General features: G+C 47.9%; 2 protein-coding genes across 2 annotated transcripts in view; one reads left to right on the top strand and one right to left on the bottom strand.

The window, feature by feature from the left end:
- Window positions 1–741: 741 nt before the first annotated feature.
- Window positions 742–3,397, top strand: ISL2 (ISL LIM homeobox 2; the record flags this gene model as incomplete). Its single annotated transcript, XM_082488792.1, has 6 exons — window positions 742–799; window positions 1,748–1,937; window positions 2,164–2,426; window positions 2,553–2,836; window positions 2,946–3,116; window positions 3,281–3,397. 6 exons carry the CDS (start codon window positions 742–744, stop codon window positions 3,395–3,397), a joined length of 1,083 nt encoding a protein of 360 aa, XP_082344918.1.
- A 2,174-nt stretch (window positions 3,398–5,571) lies between these two features.
- Window positions 5,572–16,842, bottom strand: part of SCAPER (S-phase cyclin A associated protein in the ER) — a 135,451-nt gene continuing 124,180 nt past the window's right edge. Inside the window, exons 25-27 of the mRNA XM_082488793.1 lie at window positions 10,469–10,660; window positions 7,739–7,790; window positions 5,572–6,083 (exon numbers count right to left, since the gene is read on the bottom strand). Coding sequence (XP_082344919.1) covers window positions 5,989–6,083; window positions 7,739–7,790; window positions 10,469–10,660 — 339 coding nt within the window. The 3' untranslated portion in view covers window positions 5,572–5,988. The remainder of the gene's footprint in view (window positions 6,084–7,738; window positions 7,791–10,468; window positions 10,661–16,842) is intronic.

The raw sequence follows: 16,842 nt of genomic DNA, 5'->3' as shown, positions 1-16,842 counted from the left end.
TGCGGCACGCCGAAACGCAGGAACAACGAAATGAAAGGCTAAAGAGAAGGGAAAGAACAGAGAAATGGAAATAAAAGAATGAGAAAATAAAAGGCGAACTAAAACTCGAAGAAAATAACAGGGAAATCAGGGGGAAAAGCTAAAATGAGTCTCCATCTCCTCGGACTGCCGGCGCCGCCGTCCCCTCCGCGGAGAGGGCCGGGGCACCCGGCGCCGAGTGGTCGGAGGGTCCCGCGGTCGGCGGCGGCTGCCGGGCGGCTGCCGGGCTGCCCGGGGCGCAAGGCGCTGAGGCGCACACCCACCGCCCCCGCGGAGGAGCTTCTCCCCCCGCCGCGCACAGGCCGACCCGCCCCGTCCGGGCCAGCACGGGCGCCGGGGCCGCGCCAAGCCGGACTTTCCCGCGGGGCGGCCGGGGGTGTCCGCGCCGCTCCGCGCCCCGCCGCGCGCCACCGCGCGCCCATTGTTCAGCACGGCCAATCCGCGGGCGCCCTCCCCGCCGCCGCCAATCGCCTCTGGGGGCCGCGCGGTGAGGTCAGCGCCGCCCCCCCCTCCCTCCCCCCCCCCCCCAATCCATCCCGTCGGCGGCGGCGGCCGGTGCGCGCTGACATCACGGCGCGGCCCCGGCGGGGCGGGCCCGGGGGGGCGGGCGCGGCCCCCGCCCCGCGCCGCGCGGGTAGTGGTGGAGCGGCGGCGCCGCATCCCGCATCCCGCATCGCCGCCGGTGCGCAGGGGGCCGCCCGCATGGTGGACATCCTCCTCCCGCGGCCGCTCCCGGGCGCCATGGGCGAACCCTCCAAGAGTAAGTGCGGGGCGGCGGGGTGGGCGGGCGCGGAGAGCTGCGGGGAAGCTGCGGGGACGGGCTCCGCGCCGCCGCTGCCGTCGGGCGGCCGCCGCGCCGGCCCGGACCCGCGGACGCGGTGACAGCGCCGGGAAGGGCTGCGGCGGGCGCGGGCGGCTGCGGGCTCTGCCCTTGGCATCGCCGGTACCGCCGCTCCCGCCCGTGCCCCGCGCTCGCCGGCCCCGCCGGCGCCGTTCCTTACCGATCGCCTGTCCCTTCGGCCGTCCGCCCTGCTGCTCTCATTTCTTTCCGCTGTTCCCGTTTCGTTCTGTCTTCCCCTCTGCTTTTTCTTTCCTTCCTTCCCTCTTTCTCTGCCCGCGTTACCGTTTGTCTGTCTGTCTTTCCGTGTTGCGGTTTGTCTGTCTTTTTTTTTTAAACTTCTCTTTCCGTTTTTGTTTATTTCTTTCTCTTTCTGTTCTTCTGTTTTTGTTTGGTTTTTTTTTTTCCCTTTCTTTCTCTTTGATTTCTTGTCTCTTACTGCTTTCATTTGTCCACGTTCCCGTTTCAACTGTGTTTTTCTGTTTTTTCGATGGTTTTGTTTCTCTTTCTGTCGTTCCATTTTTATTTATTTTCCTGTCTTTCAGTTTTTCCTCAGCTTTTGTTGTAGTGTTTCTGTGTTTCTGCTTATTTCCTTTTCTGAAATTCTACTTTTAGTTTGTTTCTGCATTTATTTCCCTCGATCAAGTTTCTGGTTGTTGTTGTTATTATTTCTGGCTGTATTTATTTCTCTCCTTTCGTGTTTCCATTCTTTCTTTCTGTCCGTGTTTCTGTTTTATTTCTCTTTCTTCCTATTTGGGAAAAAAAAATATATATAAGAATAAGGAAAAAAAAAAGTGTCTTTCCCTAATTCCTGGTGCTTCTGCTCTGGCACGTCGCTGTCCCTGAATGTGCCCCGCTCGCTCCCGGCAGGGCGGCCGGGGCTGGCCCTGTGCGCGGGCTGCGGGGGCCGCATCCAGGACCCCTTCCTGCTGCGGGTGTCGCCGGATCTGGAGTGGCACGTCGCCTGCCTCAAGTGCGCCGAGTGCGGGCAGCCCCTGGACGAGACCTGCACATGCTTCCTGCGCGACGGCAAGGCCTACTGCAAGCGGGACTACAGCAGGTGACCCCGAACGCGTCGACGCTCGTTTTTTTTTTTGTTATTTTTTTTTGTTTGTTTGTTTTGGTTTGTTTTGTTTTGTTTTGTTTTGTTTTTTTCAATATCCGAAAAAGCACACAAGCCCCTTAAAACTGCCGAATTTCCCCCAAACGAAAACCGGACTTTCGGCCGTCCGGAGTCGCCCCGACGGTGCGTCCGCGGGCCCTGACGGCGCGTCGCCTCCCTCCAGGCTCTTCGGCATCAAGTGCGCCCAGTGCCGGGCGTCCTTCAGCAGCAGCGACCTGGTGATGCGCGCCCGGGACCACGTCTACCACCTGGAGTGCTTCCGCTGCGCCGCCTGCGGCCGCCAGCTCCTGCCCGGCGACCAGTTCTGCCTGCGGGAGCGCGACCTGCTCTGCCGCGCCGACCACGGGCCGCCCCACGACGGCCCCGCCGCCGCCGCCCGCGGGCCGCGCAGCCCCTCGCTGCCGCCGCCCGCCGCGCACCTGGCAGGTACCGGCTCCCCTTCGGGGCGGGCGGCGGAGGAGAAGGGGGGGGAGGGGGGGGATTGGGGAGGGAGGGGGGTGCGGAGGGCGGCGCTGACGGTGCGCGCCCTCCCCGCCCGCCTGCCCGTCGCAGAGCCGGTGCCCGGGCGGCCGCCCGCCCCGCGGCCGCCGGCGCACAAGACGGCGGAGAAGACCACCCGCGTGCGGACGGTGCTGAACGAGAAGCAGCTGCACACCCTGCGGACCTGCTACGCCGCCAACCCGCGCCCCGACGCCCTGATGAAGGAGCAGCTGGTGGAGATGACGGGGCTCAGCCCCCGCGTCATCCGCGTCTGGTTCCAGAACAAGCGCTGCAAGGACAAGAAAAAGTCCATCCTCATGAAACAGCTCCAGCAGCAGCAGCACAGCGACAAGACGGTGAGCGCCCTCCCGCCCCGCCGGGGAGGGAAAGTGGCGGGGGTTAGGGGATGGAGGGGGGCGTCCCGGGCTCGGCGGGCAGCCGCGCTGAAGCCCCGTCTGCCCGCAGAGCCTGCAGGGTCTCACCGGGACGCCGCTGGTGGCCGGCAGCCCCATCCGCCACGAGAGCGCCGTGCAGGGCAGCGCCGTGGAGGTCCAGACCTACCAGCCGCCCTGGAAGGCGCTAAGCGAGTTCGCCCTACAGAGCGACCTGGAGCAGCCCGCCGCCTTCCAGCAGCTGGTGAGCCCCGCCGCACCGGGGCAGCGCCGCGCCGGGCCGCCCCGTCGGGCGGCGGGGGTCGGGCGGGCATGCCCCCGGCCCGCCGGGCGCTGCGGGAGGGGGACGGGGCGGGGGACGGGAACACCGCGCCGGGCCCTCACCGCCGCTGCTCCCTCCCCCGCCAGGTCTCCTTCTCCGAGTCCGGCTCCTTGGGCACCTCCTCCGGCAGCGACGTGACTTCGCTGTCCTCCCAGCTCCCCGACACCCCCAACAGCATGGTGCCCAGCCCGGCCGAGACGTGAGGCGGCCCGGCCGCCCGCCGCCGCGGGACTTCCGCATGCCTGCGCTCCCTGCATGAGACACCCGGCCCCGGGCCGCTCCCAGAGCGCCGGACAAACGCCTTTGTTTTTTAATTATTCTTATTTAAAAACAAACAAAAAAATATGTTACTGACGGCCAAAAAAGCACCGGGATCCTCGCTGCCTTCACCAGACCGGAGAGAGAGCCCCCGCCCTGGTTATTTCGTTGTTTTGGGTTTTTTCCCTGCGGATTTCGATGTTTCTTTTCCCCAAAGAAACGCGGATTTCACCGCTGGAGCCCGGCACGGTGACAGGCTGCCTCGCCCGCCGCTTGCGCCGGGGACGCCTTTTCTTCCCTTTTTGGAAGGGGAAAAAAGAAAAAAAAAAACCAAAACAAAACAAAACCGAAAGGGGGAGAGACCCCCCCCCCCCGGCGTCCGCGCCTTTCCGCGGCCGCGGAGCCGGCCTGGCCCTCCCTCCGCGGAGCCGCGCCGTCCAGCCTCATCTCACGCCGATGCCTCGCCCGGGCCCGCACGATCGCTGGAAAAACGGGACACGGAAACGAGACTTTTTACCGGGAAAATCAGTACTAAATAATGTTAAGTTATCAATGGACGGAGGACGGATTGTTTAAGCCTTTAACGAACAAAAGTAAGTTATTGTTATTTATTGTCAGAGTCAGCGGTTGAATAGTGGGATTAAATATTTTGGACTTAATAAAAAAAGAGAAAAAAAGGAAAGGCAAGGATTGAAACGAAAAATGGGGCGGGAAGGCGGCGGCGGCCCCCCCTCCTCGGGCGCGGAGCCCCGGCTTTGCCGTCCCGGCCTACCCGCACCGCGCTAATCGGCTTTCCCCACCGCAGCCGCGTATTTATAGCCGGGGGAGGCGGAGCGCGGGGTTTCTCTTTCGGAGCAACCCCTGGGCCCCTCCGGGCCGTGCCCGCACCTGCCGCCGTGCGGGGCCGCCTCGTCTCCTCCCGGGGCGGCGGCGGCAAGACGGCCCGGCTCGTCCCGTCCCGTCCCGTCCCGTCCCGTCCCGTCCCGTCCCCCGGCGTGTGTCCGTCCCCCCGTCTAGACGCGGGCGGCGGCTCCTTATCTGCATTTGGCATCACCTGGGAGCGCGGCGGGGGCCCGCTCCCTCCCTCCCCGTTACCCGGGCGGGATGCCTTAAACCACGGCGGGCCGCCCCCACGGCCCCATGCCCGGGCAACCGGGCCCGCGGGGAGCGGGGGCGAGGAGGCGGGAGAAGCCGGGCCGTGCCCGAGCTGCAAGGGCCTGGGGCTGAGGAGGCGGGTGTGCCAGCATCGAACTGGCCCGCGCGGTCGCCGTCGGGGCGCGGGGAGCAGCCGGGGCCGCCTCAGCCAGGGGATCCGCTGCCGCCGCCGCAGCGGGCGAGCCCCCGGGTCCGGGGACAGGTGGGACGGGGGTGTCCGTCGTCGCGCCCCACCACCCCCCCCCCGCCGCGGGGCCCCCGCAGTTACCTGGCTCCGGTCGGGTTTCAGCTCCCCGCGTTCTCCCGGGCCCGGACTGGAGCGAGCGGTTCCGTCACCCGCCGGCGGGGCCGAACAGGCGGTAAAATCGCCTCAGCGGAGGCGGCCGAGTTCCCGCTCCCCCCTCAGGCAGCGCGCGGCGGCACCGCCTCATGAAGCGCGCGGCGGCCTCGCCTCACCGGGCGGGACGGGACGGCCGCCGCCGCCGCCGCCGCCTCAGGTGCGGCACTGGGGGCGGCGAGGGGTCCGCAGCCCGGGGTCGCTCAAAGGGGACGGTCCCGGTCCCGGTCCCCGCGGCCGTGAGCTGCCCGCGGCCCGGGCTCGGCGCGGCCCCTGAGGACGCCCCGTTCCCGCTGCCCCTCACCGCCGCCGCCGGGGCCTTCGGCGAGAGGCGCGGAAAATAAAACCTCGCCGAGACACGCCGCGATTTTTACGTTTTAATTTTGCTTCACGGAACCTTCACCGTTAAGAGAACAGCACGAGGTTTAGACAAGCCTTATTAAAGTCGTATCGAAACGTTAAAAATGCGCGTCGGTTTAAAAAAAAAAAAAAAAAAATCCGTATTACACGACTTAGCTCAAATCACCAAAAAAATTACAAACGAACTCTCCTCAGAGCCAAACCCGACAGATTCTTTAGGCTTTTGATTAACTGGAAAGACATCTTAGGAGTCTTTTTTTTTTTTTTTTTTTTCCTCCTTCTCTCCGAGCCTGGTGTTGCTTACGGTAAATCAAACACACCAATTTGTAACACAGAAGTCACGCTACAGACAGAATAAGTTATTTTATTACAAGATATATAGAACACATTTTCTCTGTTTGCACTCTTATTTCAGCAGTTCCGCAGTGCAAGTACCACCACATCGCAGGGTAGAATATACCCGAATCATGACATACGTGAACGAAACAAACGCAAATTATCAAAATTACAAAACAGAACTCGAAAGTATCTACAGTACTTAGGATATAAATAGTGCAAATTATGTATCTACAGCATAAGTATTTAGAGTATCAAAAACGTTTCGGGATAGCCTTTTAACGAAGGTAGTCAGCAGGAACCGGTCAGCGCAACGATGTTAGGGGTTTTGAAAACAAATAACAATGCTTATTTTTTCAAGAAGAACTGTCGAGCTTCTTCCCAGGACTGGCGGGGGAATCTGTTGGACAGCTCAAGATAATCTTGAGAATTGAAAAATTTTTCTGTTGAAGACAGAACATAAAATTACCAAGTTATTCCCTCTCAAGATAAGATGGCAATAAAACAAGAATAATGAACGCGCGGCCAATTCGAGATACTTCAAGTCATTTACTCCCCTCCCCCTCCCAAAAACTTCTCAGATCAGGGGGTGATGCTTCAGTGGAGCTCTGGACGCTGAGGTTTGGCTTTAAAAACGGGGGCAGAGGGCTCTGATGAGCAAAGGCTTAGATTTTTAAGCTTTTGGATCAGGCGCTCTGCTGCTTTATGCATCGGAACGTTATACATCGCTACACACTTTATGTTCTCCGACCCACGGGGGAACAATTCAGCCTCCTCCAAGTTCGGGCGGCCTCGACGGCGCTCTGGTGGCTTAGCGGCTTCTTTTTCCGTAACAGGCTGCGGAGGAGTTTTGCTCCCCAATTCCCCCAAAGCTCACAGCAAGATTACAAAGGCAGCTTTTACTCCTACGAGTACTGCTGGTGACGTGAAGGGGACTACACACGCGCACACAGGTTTGCGGGGTCCAACCCTTCAAGCAGTGCATTGCAGCGCAGCACCCAACAATGAAGTTTGTGCTTTCATGTTTTTTTCCGAGCAGCGTTATTGTTTTTTTGGGAATATGGTCCTTCAAGTGATGTAATGGATAAAAATAATCCTGCTTATACTACTATTAAGTCAGCTTTTTTGCAACCAGGGAATGTTTAGAAATCACACTCACATGTCACCACATAGTTGTCTTTGTTTAAAAGTTCATCCAGTTTGAATAGTGAAAATAAAAAGCAGTTTTTCACTTGAATTTTAGATGTTTCTCGAGCAGATTCTCATGCAGACACAATCCTGGAAAGTTTGTGCTGCAGACTCTGCACGAGGCTGCTTCAGACTGAGAGATATAATGTTGACAGTAAAAATCTCCATAAATTTATGTTAATTTTATAATTTATTTTTAACCACAAAGCTAATGTTTTAGACCTAGAACTGCTCATCTTCTGGCAAATGTTCAGCAAAATGGTGGTGGATTTCTGCTTGCTGTTAGGGAGAAATGACTGCCCGAACAATGTACTTTATGCAAAATACGGGCGACTCAAGACCACATTCCCATCAACACACTTGAATTTTAGATGTGTTTAACAAGTAATAGCCATCTTAGCTGAGAGTCTTTCCGATGTTTAGCTTAAAGAGGTTAACTGCATTTTACACAATATTTACAACTGAGGAAAAAAAAAAAATCACAACTCTTCTGTAAGCTGACAAACTTTACAGGATAATTACAGGACAGTATTTTACTAATTTTTGGCTCCCCAGGTGTATTGGCATGGCTGTGGGGCTTCAGCAACCTAAAACTTTTGAAGGTAGCCTTTGTGACAGCTAATTAAGTACATGCACGTACAGTATCACATTTTAAGACACGATACCACATTGCATGTAATAAGCAGTTTGAATTCCTGATGCGATGAGCAGCAGACTGGAAGACGAGTATGTTTAAGTCAGAATGTAAGCTACAGCGCCTCTCCCCAAACTGTAAAATCAGTTTGCAATTTACTATATTTCTTTCATTGTGATGCAGATTAAAAAAAAAAAAATTAAATCACAGTAAAATATAGTATCTACACATTTTGTTACCCAATTGCTACTCGGTTACATTTCATTGGAGACATACCCTTCTGCTGAGATAACTGATTATCCATTTGGCCTGAACTCTGAGCAAAATCCTATGGGGGGAGAAAAAAAATGGCATCAGGTTTTCAGCTCTTACATCTGAGGAATTAAAACAACATTTTAAAGTCTTCACGGTGGCTCAAAATTACTAATACTTTATGAAATCTGTAAATTAACAACCTCGGGCTTGTTTGCTACACATCATAACAGAATACTGCCAGCGCTTAATATATAGTGCCAACTCTATAATATACAGTGGATTTTTATACCTTTAATTTATACTTTTTGAAAACCAAAACCAAAACTTTTTAATAGACAACAGAAAAAACAAGGTTTTAATATCTCTTAGGAAATAGTTATTATCATGACCTTTACTTTAAGGGAACATTTACTATAGCTGTGTTTCTTTAAAACAAATGGTGGGTTAGATTTATGCTCCTGACTCTTCCAAAATTCTCGAGTTGTCCCAATTTCATCGGCTGTGCCTCCCAGTGACCCGGGAGCCCAAGGTCCCGATCTCCTGAGATGAAGTGAAGTTCTTCCACAGCCATGATGAGCTTTGGCCAGCGCTGCAGCCAGCTGTGTCACCAGCTGAGGTGGCAGTTACTCTAAACGCCCAGCGCCATGCGCGATCCCCGCTGCTATCAGACGGGATGCTGCGTCCTCTGGAGCCAGCCAGGACACCGACTTCCTCGGAAACACGCAGGATTATCCAAGTCAGCGTATGGAGAGGGCTTTTAGTATCCTATCTGTTGTTGGAGTATTCCCTGAGCAGAGAGGGTATTGTCTGACATCAGAGATGCAATGTAGCAAAGCATGGACACTCCTATGTGTTTTTTAATTATTTCAGCACATCTAGACACAGAGGTAACAAAAATAAAAAGGATGATGCAAACTTCAGATGATGGAAATAAATCTGTTGGTAGGGAGGTGTAACGTGGGGTCGTCATAAAACACAGCAGTCATTTTCCTTTGATTTACACTGCACACATTTAACACACTGTATTTAAGTGTTATATTTGTACACACCACCAAACTTTTACGTAAACGGGACTTCATTTTGCATTCCCTGGCACAGGAAGAATCTCATTTTCTAGTCACGGGGAAACATTTTACAGTCTTTCCCAAACCTTCCACTGAGGCAAATGAGAGATTTGCTGGAAAAACAGCAGCGAGTTGAAGTAAGAGGAGAGAGGCAAGTCTCTCCCGCGCGCGCGGGCATCTCAGCGCTCCCTGGCTCCTCTCAGAGTCAGTCTCTGTGTGTCTGTGTGTGTGTGCACGTGCTACATTTGGGATTAGATTTTAAAATGGGTAAAATACTAAAGTACCAGTGAAGTCCGCAAAGACATGATGCTTTACAGCACACAAGGATCTTCCATATTTAACACCTTTTTTAAAAGCCTGCAAGAATAATACGTGGGCTTGGCATCTGAGATATACCTCTAATTGGAAATGAAATTAATAACACTGACCCTTGTAAATATACTTATGCTTTGCTGTAACTACTGGGGATTAAAATGCTGTTCTCTCTCCGCTAGCACAGAAATAAAGGTAAATAATCTTAATTATTCATATAGGGAACACTCTCCTCCACTCTTCATGTTTTTTGGCTGAAAATACCAAACTAAACTCACTGCATTTACGCACAATGCTTAAGTTATTTTTTACCACTGCAACTTTTACACTGAAATCTGTAGTTTCACTATAAGAAAGTCAAAGTAAAACATGAATTCTGGCTTTGTATTTAACCAGAAGTTCAGTATTAAAAGAATTTGCCGTATAGTAATAAGTTCCAAACTTTTTAACTCCTATGCAATTATTTTAGTATTAAAAGGATAAAAAGTAGTTGCACTCAGAAGTTTGATGTTATGCTAAGACTTTTAGTAAATATTTAGTTCTAGTGCCTTCTTCCCAAATCCGCATAGCCTACCCTTGGACTAGCTGTAAAGCATTAGGAAAAAGAGTTTGACTAGTGTTTCTGTATCAACAACAGTAACTTTCAGGTGACTGATACAGTTACTAGACTCCTAAAAGCATATTATTTTTTAATAGTAGAGTGTTTACAAGAACTGCATTTATTAATTGGAAACAGTCAATAAAACGTATGGAAAACATGAGGCATGCATAAAATCTGATACATAAAGCACAGCATATAAATTTAGACAAAGAGAACAAAAATGCTGTAAATCCTTATTCAAAACAGTATTCATAATGACCTCAGTGGCTTACTGTCAAAAATAAAGATTGCAAGATTAGACCGGTAACATATGTTCTGTGTATTTTCTGCATAAAATATATACACTTCTGCTCAGTTCCCTCTGTAAATCTATTGTACACAGTATACAACTGTACATTTGTATGTAAACAGATTAATATACTTATTTCAGATATGCTATATGTGTGGTAGTTTTTAAAAAATAAATATTTTAAGAATTGTCTTGTAATAGCAGGATCTACATCAAATCTTCCTAGCACATCCAGCAACTTTAACGAAAACAGGATTCTGGATGTGAGAGTGAGAACCTGAACTACTCGGTAACCTTTTAGTGTTACAAGATGCCTCAAGTACAGGCACAATCTGTGGTTTGAAAAGATCTGCAGAGAATCTTAAAGTACTTCAGTGCTGTTTACTTGTTTTACTGAAGTAAAATGATTTCCATATACACAGCAAAAGCGAGGAAAAGTGTTGCAGTTACGCTGCACGCCGCTGTTTGGTTACTGCAGTAGCTACCTGAATGAACGTGGCGAGTAAAACACAACTCATCTCCTGCTCCAGGATGATCTTGTTCTGAGGGTTATTGTAACAAGCAGCTATTAGCGAAGGGAAGAGCACTTTGATTAAACGAGGATCACTGAAATACTGGAAAGGCAACTGGCAGAGTTTTTGCAGCACCGTGGGGTGACGGCCAGACTGTACAATGATCTGAAAATACAAACGTAACAAAATTAAAACACGTGATCCATCTGTTCTTCTTTTCCTGTTAACCACCGAGGGTGTTGAAGTCATGCTAAAAAAATGAGCATGGCTGAGGAGTAAATACTAAAAATAAAGCTTATAACATTTAGTCCAAACAACTTCTGTTTTAGCGTCCAAGTATTATTTTTATTGCACGGGAACACAAAGAATATAAGGCTGTGAAACTTTTTTTCCAGTTATCAGCCAAAAAGATAGTAAGTAAACGAGAAGGGGATTAATCTGGAGATTACAATAAAATAGATAATTTAATACCTTCATTTGAAAGACAAAGAATTACAGCAAAGGGACTACTGTAAGTCGGAGCTACGAAACAAAAAACCCCAACCCCTGCCATTTACACATAGTAAGCATGTCTTGGGAGAGGAAGGGGGGGGGGAGGTCAAGAAAGAGATCACCAGGACTGTAAAAACCCTCCCGAAGCTCGATCATCCTTTACTGGAGTGCTTTCTGGCAATTAGAGAGGACTCTGTTTCATGGTAGATGTCTGCCACGCATTCTCAGGCACCAAAAAGAAAAGGTGATTGTAAGCCGCAGAGCAAGGAGTTTAGTAAGTAGAGACTGAGCAAGATCCTCCCATCTGTATTTCTTATCTCAGTTTCTATCAGTGCCATTGACTCTAAAAGGAGAATTGTTTAGATAAATGGGACTGTTGTCACGAAGCAGGCTAAGTTTACAACTGTGTACATCTGAAGAAATAAGGCAACACTATTACTGGTCTCCTGCAAAGGAACCTTTCCAATTTACTTGATATTCTTATAAAGTCTTTGTGATAAACTAAAAAATGTCAAAATCGGATCTGTTCCAAGTAACCTTGATTAGACAATTATAATATGAAAGAGCTGCTTGACCCAAAGTTGGCTTTTCGGCATAGGAGGACGCTCCTATAAGGCTAGAACACTGTAAAACTTTGGGTCACGACTGTAAATTGTACTTGGAAAAACACAATTTTACAGGTACACACCCAGACAAGACTGCGTTCAAATTAAAACCAGAAGGACAGAAAGAAGCAGTTGAGACCACAGGAACATAAATTACAGGGATTTACAAGTTTTCAAAGCACTTTTAACAATACCTTCAGAGCACACTCTCAGTTGATAATGCAGTTCAGTTTAAAAACAAGATCAACAAAGTAATAGTTTGCATTTTTTTTCAGTTCACCAGCCAAAAAGACATTGAAAACCTTTCAAAATACTGGTAGAAATGTCTTGATGCCCTTAAAGACAGAAGGGATTTTTAAAAGAAAGCCAAATACATGACAAGCATGCATACATTCAGGCATTGTTTTGAGGCTAATATCACTGAAGCATTTGGATGATTCTACACTTAACTATCGGCTACCACCCACAGCACCAAGAGGATGCCTTTCGAGTTTGTGATTACTGTTTGAATTTTAAATTAACCGGAATGGTTATTATATAAATCTATGTTTTTCTACGGTACATTCTGCAATTGGAGAAGTACTTGAAATCAATCATAACTGTACTAAAGTAACTACAATTGGTCTTTCTGATCCAGGACAGAACACCAGAACTCTTGGATGGCTTCTTAACGGCCACTGTACACTTGATGAACAGGCAGAGGAAAAGAAGTTTTTGGGACTTTCCATTTTTTATTTCACATTTCACTTCCTTTATCCATTCTAAAAACGCCATGGATAATTAGTGAAGTCTTGGCAAACATAACAGTGCAGCTACTCAAACAGCTTTCATGGAATTACTATTTCATTAGCTTTTTCTTTTCAATTTTTTTACTACTATGATGTTATCAACATTAAAGATAGGAAGGTATATATGAGGGCTGCCGATTGTTTTAATCTGGTATTTATCACATGTGGAATCAATTTAATGATTTCAGCTCATCGTACTAATGCAACTGCTAAACCTGATACACTATATTATGTACTCTGAAAAAAAAGAAAGAAAATCATGAGTCACCCCTTACTGGAAAAAACCCCAAACAAATAAACCTCTAGCAGAGCACATATTCCTTGTTTCACTGTCAACTGGTGGAGAAAGTGAAGTCCAGCACTTGACTTAGCAGATGAACATCGAAGAAAACAAATGAAAACCTTGCCTATGACTTCTTGATGGTGGAAAAGGGCTTCTCTTGACTTTTTTTTTTTCCCTTTCTTTTTTTTTTTTTTTTTTTTTTTTCCCCCCTCCTTTCAACCACTCACTTGGCTGAATGATCCCAGGGAGCTTTGCAGGCCTGGAATACTCATCTTACAAAATGCTCTAATAGGAGATACAACCTCCTTACTAAAATCCAGTGCAGAAAGCTTGCTTTTCCTCCTGCCGCATACTGGAATCCAGACACATTTACCTAGAATTAGCCTTTCTTGTTGCTCTCTCTCTCTAGCCTGAAAGTCAGATATGCTTGTCAAACGTAACAAGATCCTAATTAAATCACTGCATTTCTGTATAGCCAAGCATTTAAGCACCTGCTTAACTTCAGATATGTGCCTAGGTTCCATTAATATTTACTTGTGGTTTTCTTTTTCTGAATTGAGACCTATCAAATTAGTCCAAGCTGCATTTTTTTTTTTTTATTCAGAGCAGGCAACTCACATTAATGTTTTCTATATTTCATTAAAAAATTTTGCTTACTCTCAAAATTTATAGATATTCATACAACTTTATTGGTTTTGCCTGTGCTTAGCTTGCTTAAATTCCAAAGAAGGTGTACCTGCTTAGCTTAGCTTATTTTTGGCCCAACACAGTAAACATTAGAATAACCCTTTGAAGACCCGAACTACGCACAGGTAAGAGACAGAGCCAATACGTTTCTGAAATGCTATTTCATGATGAATTAAGGAAGTTTTTCTTTGTGCTACCAGCCAAACTCAGGACCCCGACACATTTCAGAGGTGGCGCTCCTGTTACATAGCATGGTGGTGTGATTCAGGCGTAGCACACCAGAAAGCACTGGCCAAGGGCACCTGCTGCCCCCATGGCAAAGCCTGCTGAGAATGAGAGGCTAGAGCATCTTAAATCAGTTACTGCGCTGACCTGAAGCAACTTCTACACCATATAGGCTCATGCGTATAATGCATGTAAGATGCATATAAGCAAGGCTGCACAATATATGCCACTCTAACACCTGATTTTGTTTACTGTTAACCTTTGCTAAAAGTCACCTTTAAGAATACAATTTTCCCTGCTTGGTCTCTGAATTTCCAGCTTTCCTACACCACGTACGCTGCGCCTAGGAAAGCCGCGCAAGCTGACTGCCCAGCACAATGACTAATGGGGTGACCTGTGGGAACACTGACTGAGCATCACCTTTCAAGGTTGCCTATCAGTTATCTTCTGTCACTCCCACCAGTTTATAGCCTTCGGCAGGTCTCGTGATTTGCTTAATCTCCAACAGCCAGAGGGTCAGGCTCTCTCTTCTGCCCTACCAGGCAATCCATGCTCCCGAGTGACTCTTTGGAAAGCGCACTCTGCACTCGCAAGTGCAATAACCATCCCGATCCACTGCATCGGCATCTCTGAAGCTTATCGCTTAGGAAAGCACGATTCACGATTTCTGAAGTCTCTAGATGGAATCCATTTTTCTCCTCAAGTTTACTTGGGCCAATATTCACTATACAGTATACTGCTCGCCCATTTGCTGCAATTCTTCTAGCTGTGGAAGTCTGAAGCAGTATAAGAGCCAGTCTTTCAAAACAGACTACCATGACAAAAGCCAGCAATATGCCACATAGCACTTGAGTAATAAAAAAGGACAATCAATCAAAAAAAATTAAAAGCTCCCTGTGGTATGGAACAGTAATAAAGTTGTGAGGGGAACTCATCATTTTGCTGGAGATAAGGCTTCCCCTGTCTCTTAGGTAGGGTGTCTCAGACCTGAGGCGACTGCTGGAAGGATATTCCATCCTGGATTCTGCAGTTCTTCCTCGCATTCCCACCAGGACAGCTCCAGCATCCTCCCAGCACCTTGCAAAGGGGATCTTCTCGGGACGGAGGGCCTTTGCTAGAGAACTCAGAAACCAGATGGAACCAAACAACTTGGGTACCATTTCCCTCTGGGTAGAAAAGGGAATGCTGCAGTTCATTTAATTTTTTCTGTGAAGCTCCAAGGGCTTACAAGTAACTTTTTGATGACCCTGCAGGAATGAGAATCACAAAAATCTCACTCCTTTCCTTGCTTGCAAGGGCAGGGAGATAACCGCATACACAGGGGCAACCTTCCCACGAGAACTAGCACGGGGAAGGTGTTGCGGAGAACACCTCCTACTTCTATTTACATACTGTAGATATATACATTTGTCTTTCACTTAATCCTTCTCTATATTCCAGGTATCATGAATGAAAATTACAATTACTTTTAAATGCATACATATGAATTTTTGTCAAAGCAGAGTAATCGAATCTTCATGACCAATAAGATCCAGATCTTTTGAACGATACAGCAATGATACAGAATGTATCGACAGTTACTTGTCAAATCATAAGTAAAATCTTACCAAGTCAATGATGAATTTTACAAGAAAATTAAAGTAAGAATCCTCTAGTCTTTGAAACTGTGTCTCCACAATCAGGCAACTGAGTTTATAAGCATCTTGTAAGGAATAAACAGAATTTTCATTAGGAAAAATTAAATGTCAGCCAGAAAGTTGAAGAATGACTTCATGTAAAATACTGAACAAATATTAGCCAAATTGAAATGAACTGATAATTCATATATTCACCAGTCACATATTCATATGTCCCAATTAGACACGTAATGTGGACGCGTGCTACTAATTTTTCAAGAACTAGTAGTTCAATCACATTGTCTTGTGAAGTTTTACTTCTTTTTTTAAACTATGAAGTAGCATTTTTGATGACAATCTAAATTTCCATTTCCAAGTTGTAGCTGAACGCATTTTACATATGTAAAGCATTTTAAAAAAGAAGAGAAGATAACCGAATTTAAAACCTTCCAGAGATTTAAAGATGATTAAGATCACAGATAGGTTTTCAATGGTTCTATGCATGTATGTTAAATATTGTCAGATATTTTACTCCAAGTAACAAAAAAAAAAAAGGTTCAGTCTCAGACCAAGAACTTTTTCACTCCTTGTGTACTGCGGAAGGTTAGTTGAGGATTACTGCAGAGTGGAAGTGCTGATTTTTAAAGCAATATTTAGTCTAGTTCTACTGATGGATTTAGGTTTTCTTGTTTCACTTGGACATTTGCAGCTCTGGAAAGGCATCATTCATGTCAGTTACTTCTGTCCATACATACCATAAAACCACTGGAATTATCTTTCAAAGAGGCTAATTAATTTTGTGGTCAGGAGGAACAGAAAGTCAGCAGCAAGCTTTTTGTCTGTGCAAAGGCAAAACAAAGAACTGAGAAGTGAGTACTCAACTGATTCAGAAAGCCAGGTTCTCAATGAGCTAAACTGTGCTAGACCAGAGAATCACAGTATTATGAATCAATTACTATCACTGACCGAAGATTACCCATACATTTATGTAGAAAGCTACAAGACGTTAATCGCTTGTCTAAAATGATAATAATATTTACCATTCTATTAAATTATTCCCTCAAGGGTTGCTTTCCCCCACCACGAAATAGTAATTAGAAAGAAAAATCACCTCATAGTATTCCAGGTTAAAAATGAGTTGGTTTAAGCCTGGCAAGAAGCTGTTCTCCTCCAAATAGGCAGCGGACAGGTTATCAAGTCCAAGAGTACGTTTTCAATTGGTCAAAGCAGCTTCCCTCTCTATCAAAGAAAGCTGCTAAACAAGACGGGGCATTTGCTGTGAGACATTTGCCACATCCATTTCCGCGTGGCAAGCAAAGCTGCCAACGACAGCCGTTGTTCCAGGGTCCTTTAAGCTGAGGGCTGGGGACACGGCCAGTGCTGGCCCTTGGAGACCTGTAGGGTATACACACGAGAGCCCTCAGCCCCAGGCTGCCTCAGGAACACGGACGTGTACTCCATCATTTCTGTTCCATTTTTGGGAGACCTGCTGAAGCCTTTTCACAAACGTAACTGGACGACACGATTTAAGTGTTGCCAAATAGAAACACTGTAGGTGGGTACCTTTCACAGCAGCTCCTGTAACTTATTTGAGTTCTTGTTTGCATTCTGTTGTGCTGCCCTATGATTTCCTTTATCACGAATTTCTCAT

Source organism: Vanellus vanellus, assembly GCF_965231255.1.
Source record: "Vanellus vanellus genome assembly, chromosome: 11".
In the NCBI taxonomy this organism is placed as follows: Eukaryota; Metazoa; Chordata; class Aves; order Charadriiformes; family Charadriidae; genus Vanellus; species Vanellus vanellus.
The sequence above is the reverse complement of the archived record's forward strand: the minus strand, read 5'-3'. Positions and strand labels throughout refer to the sequence as shown.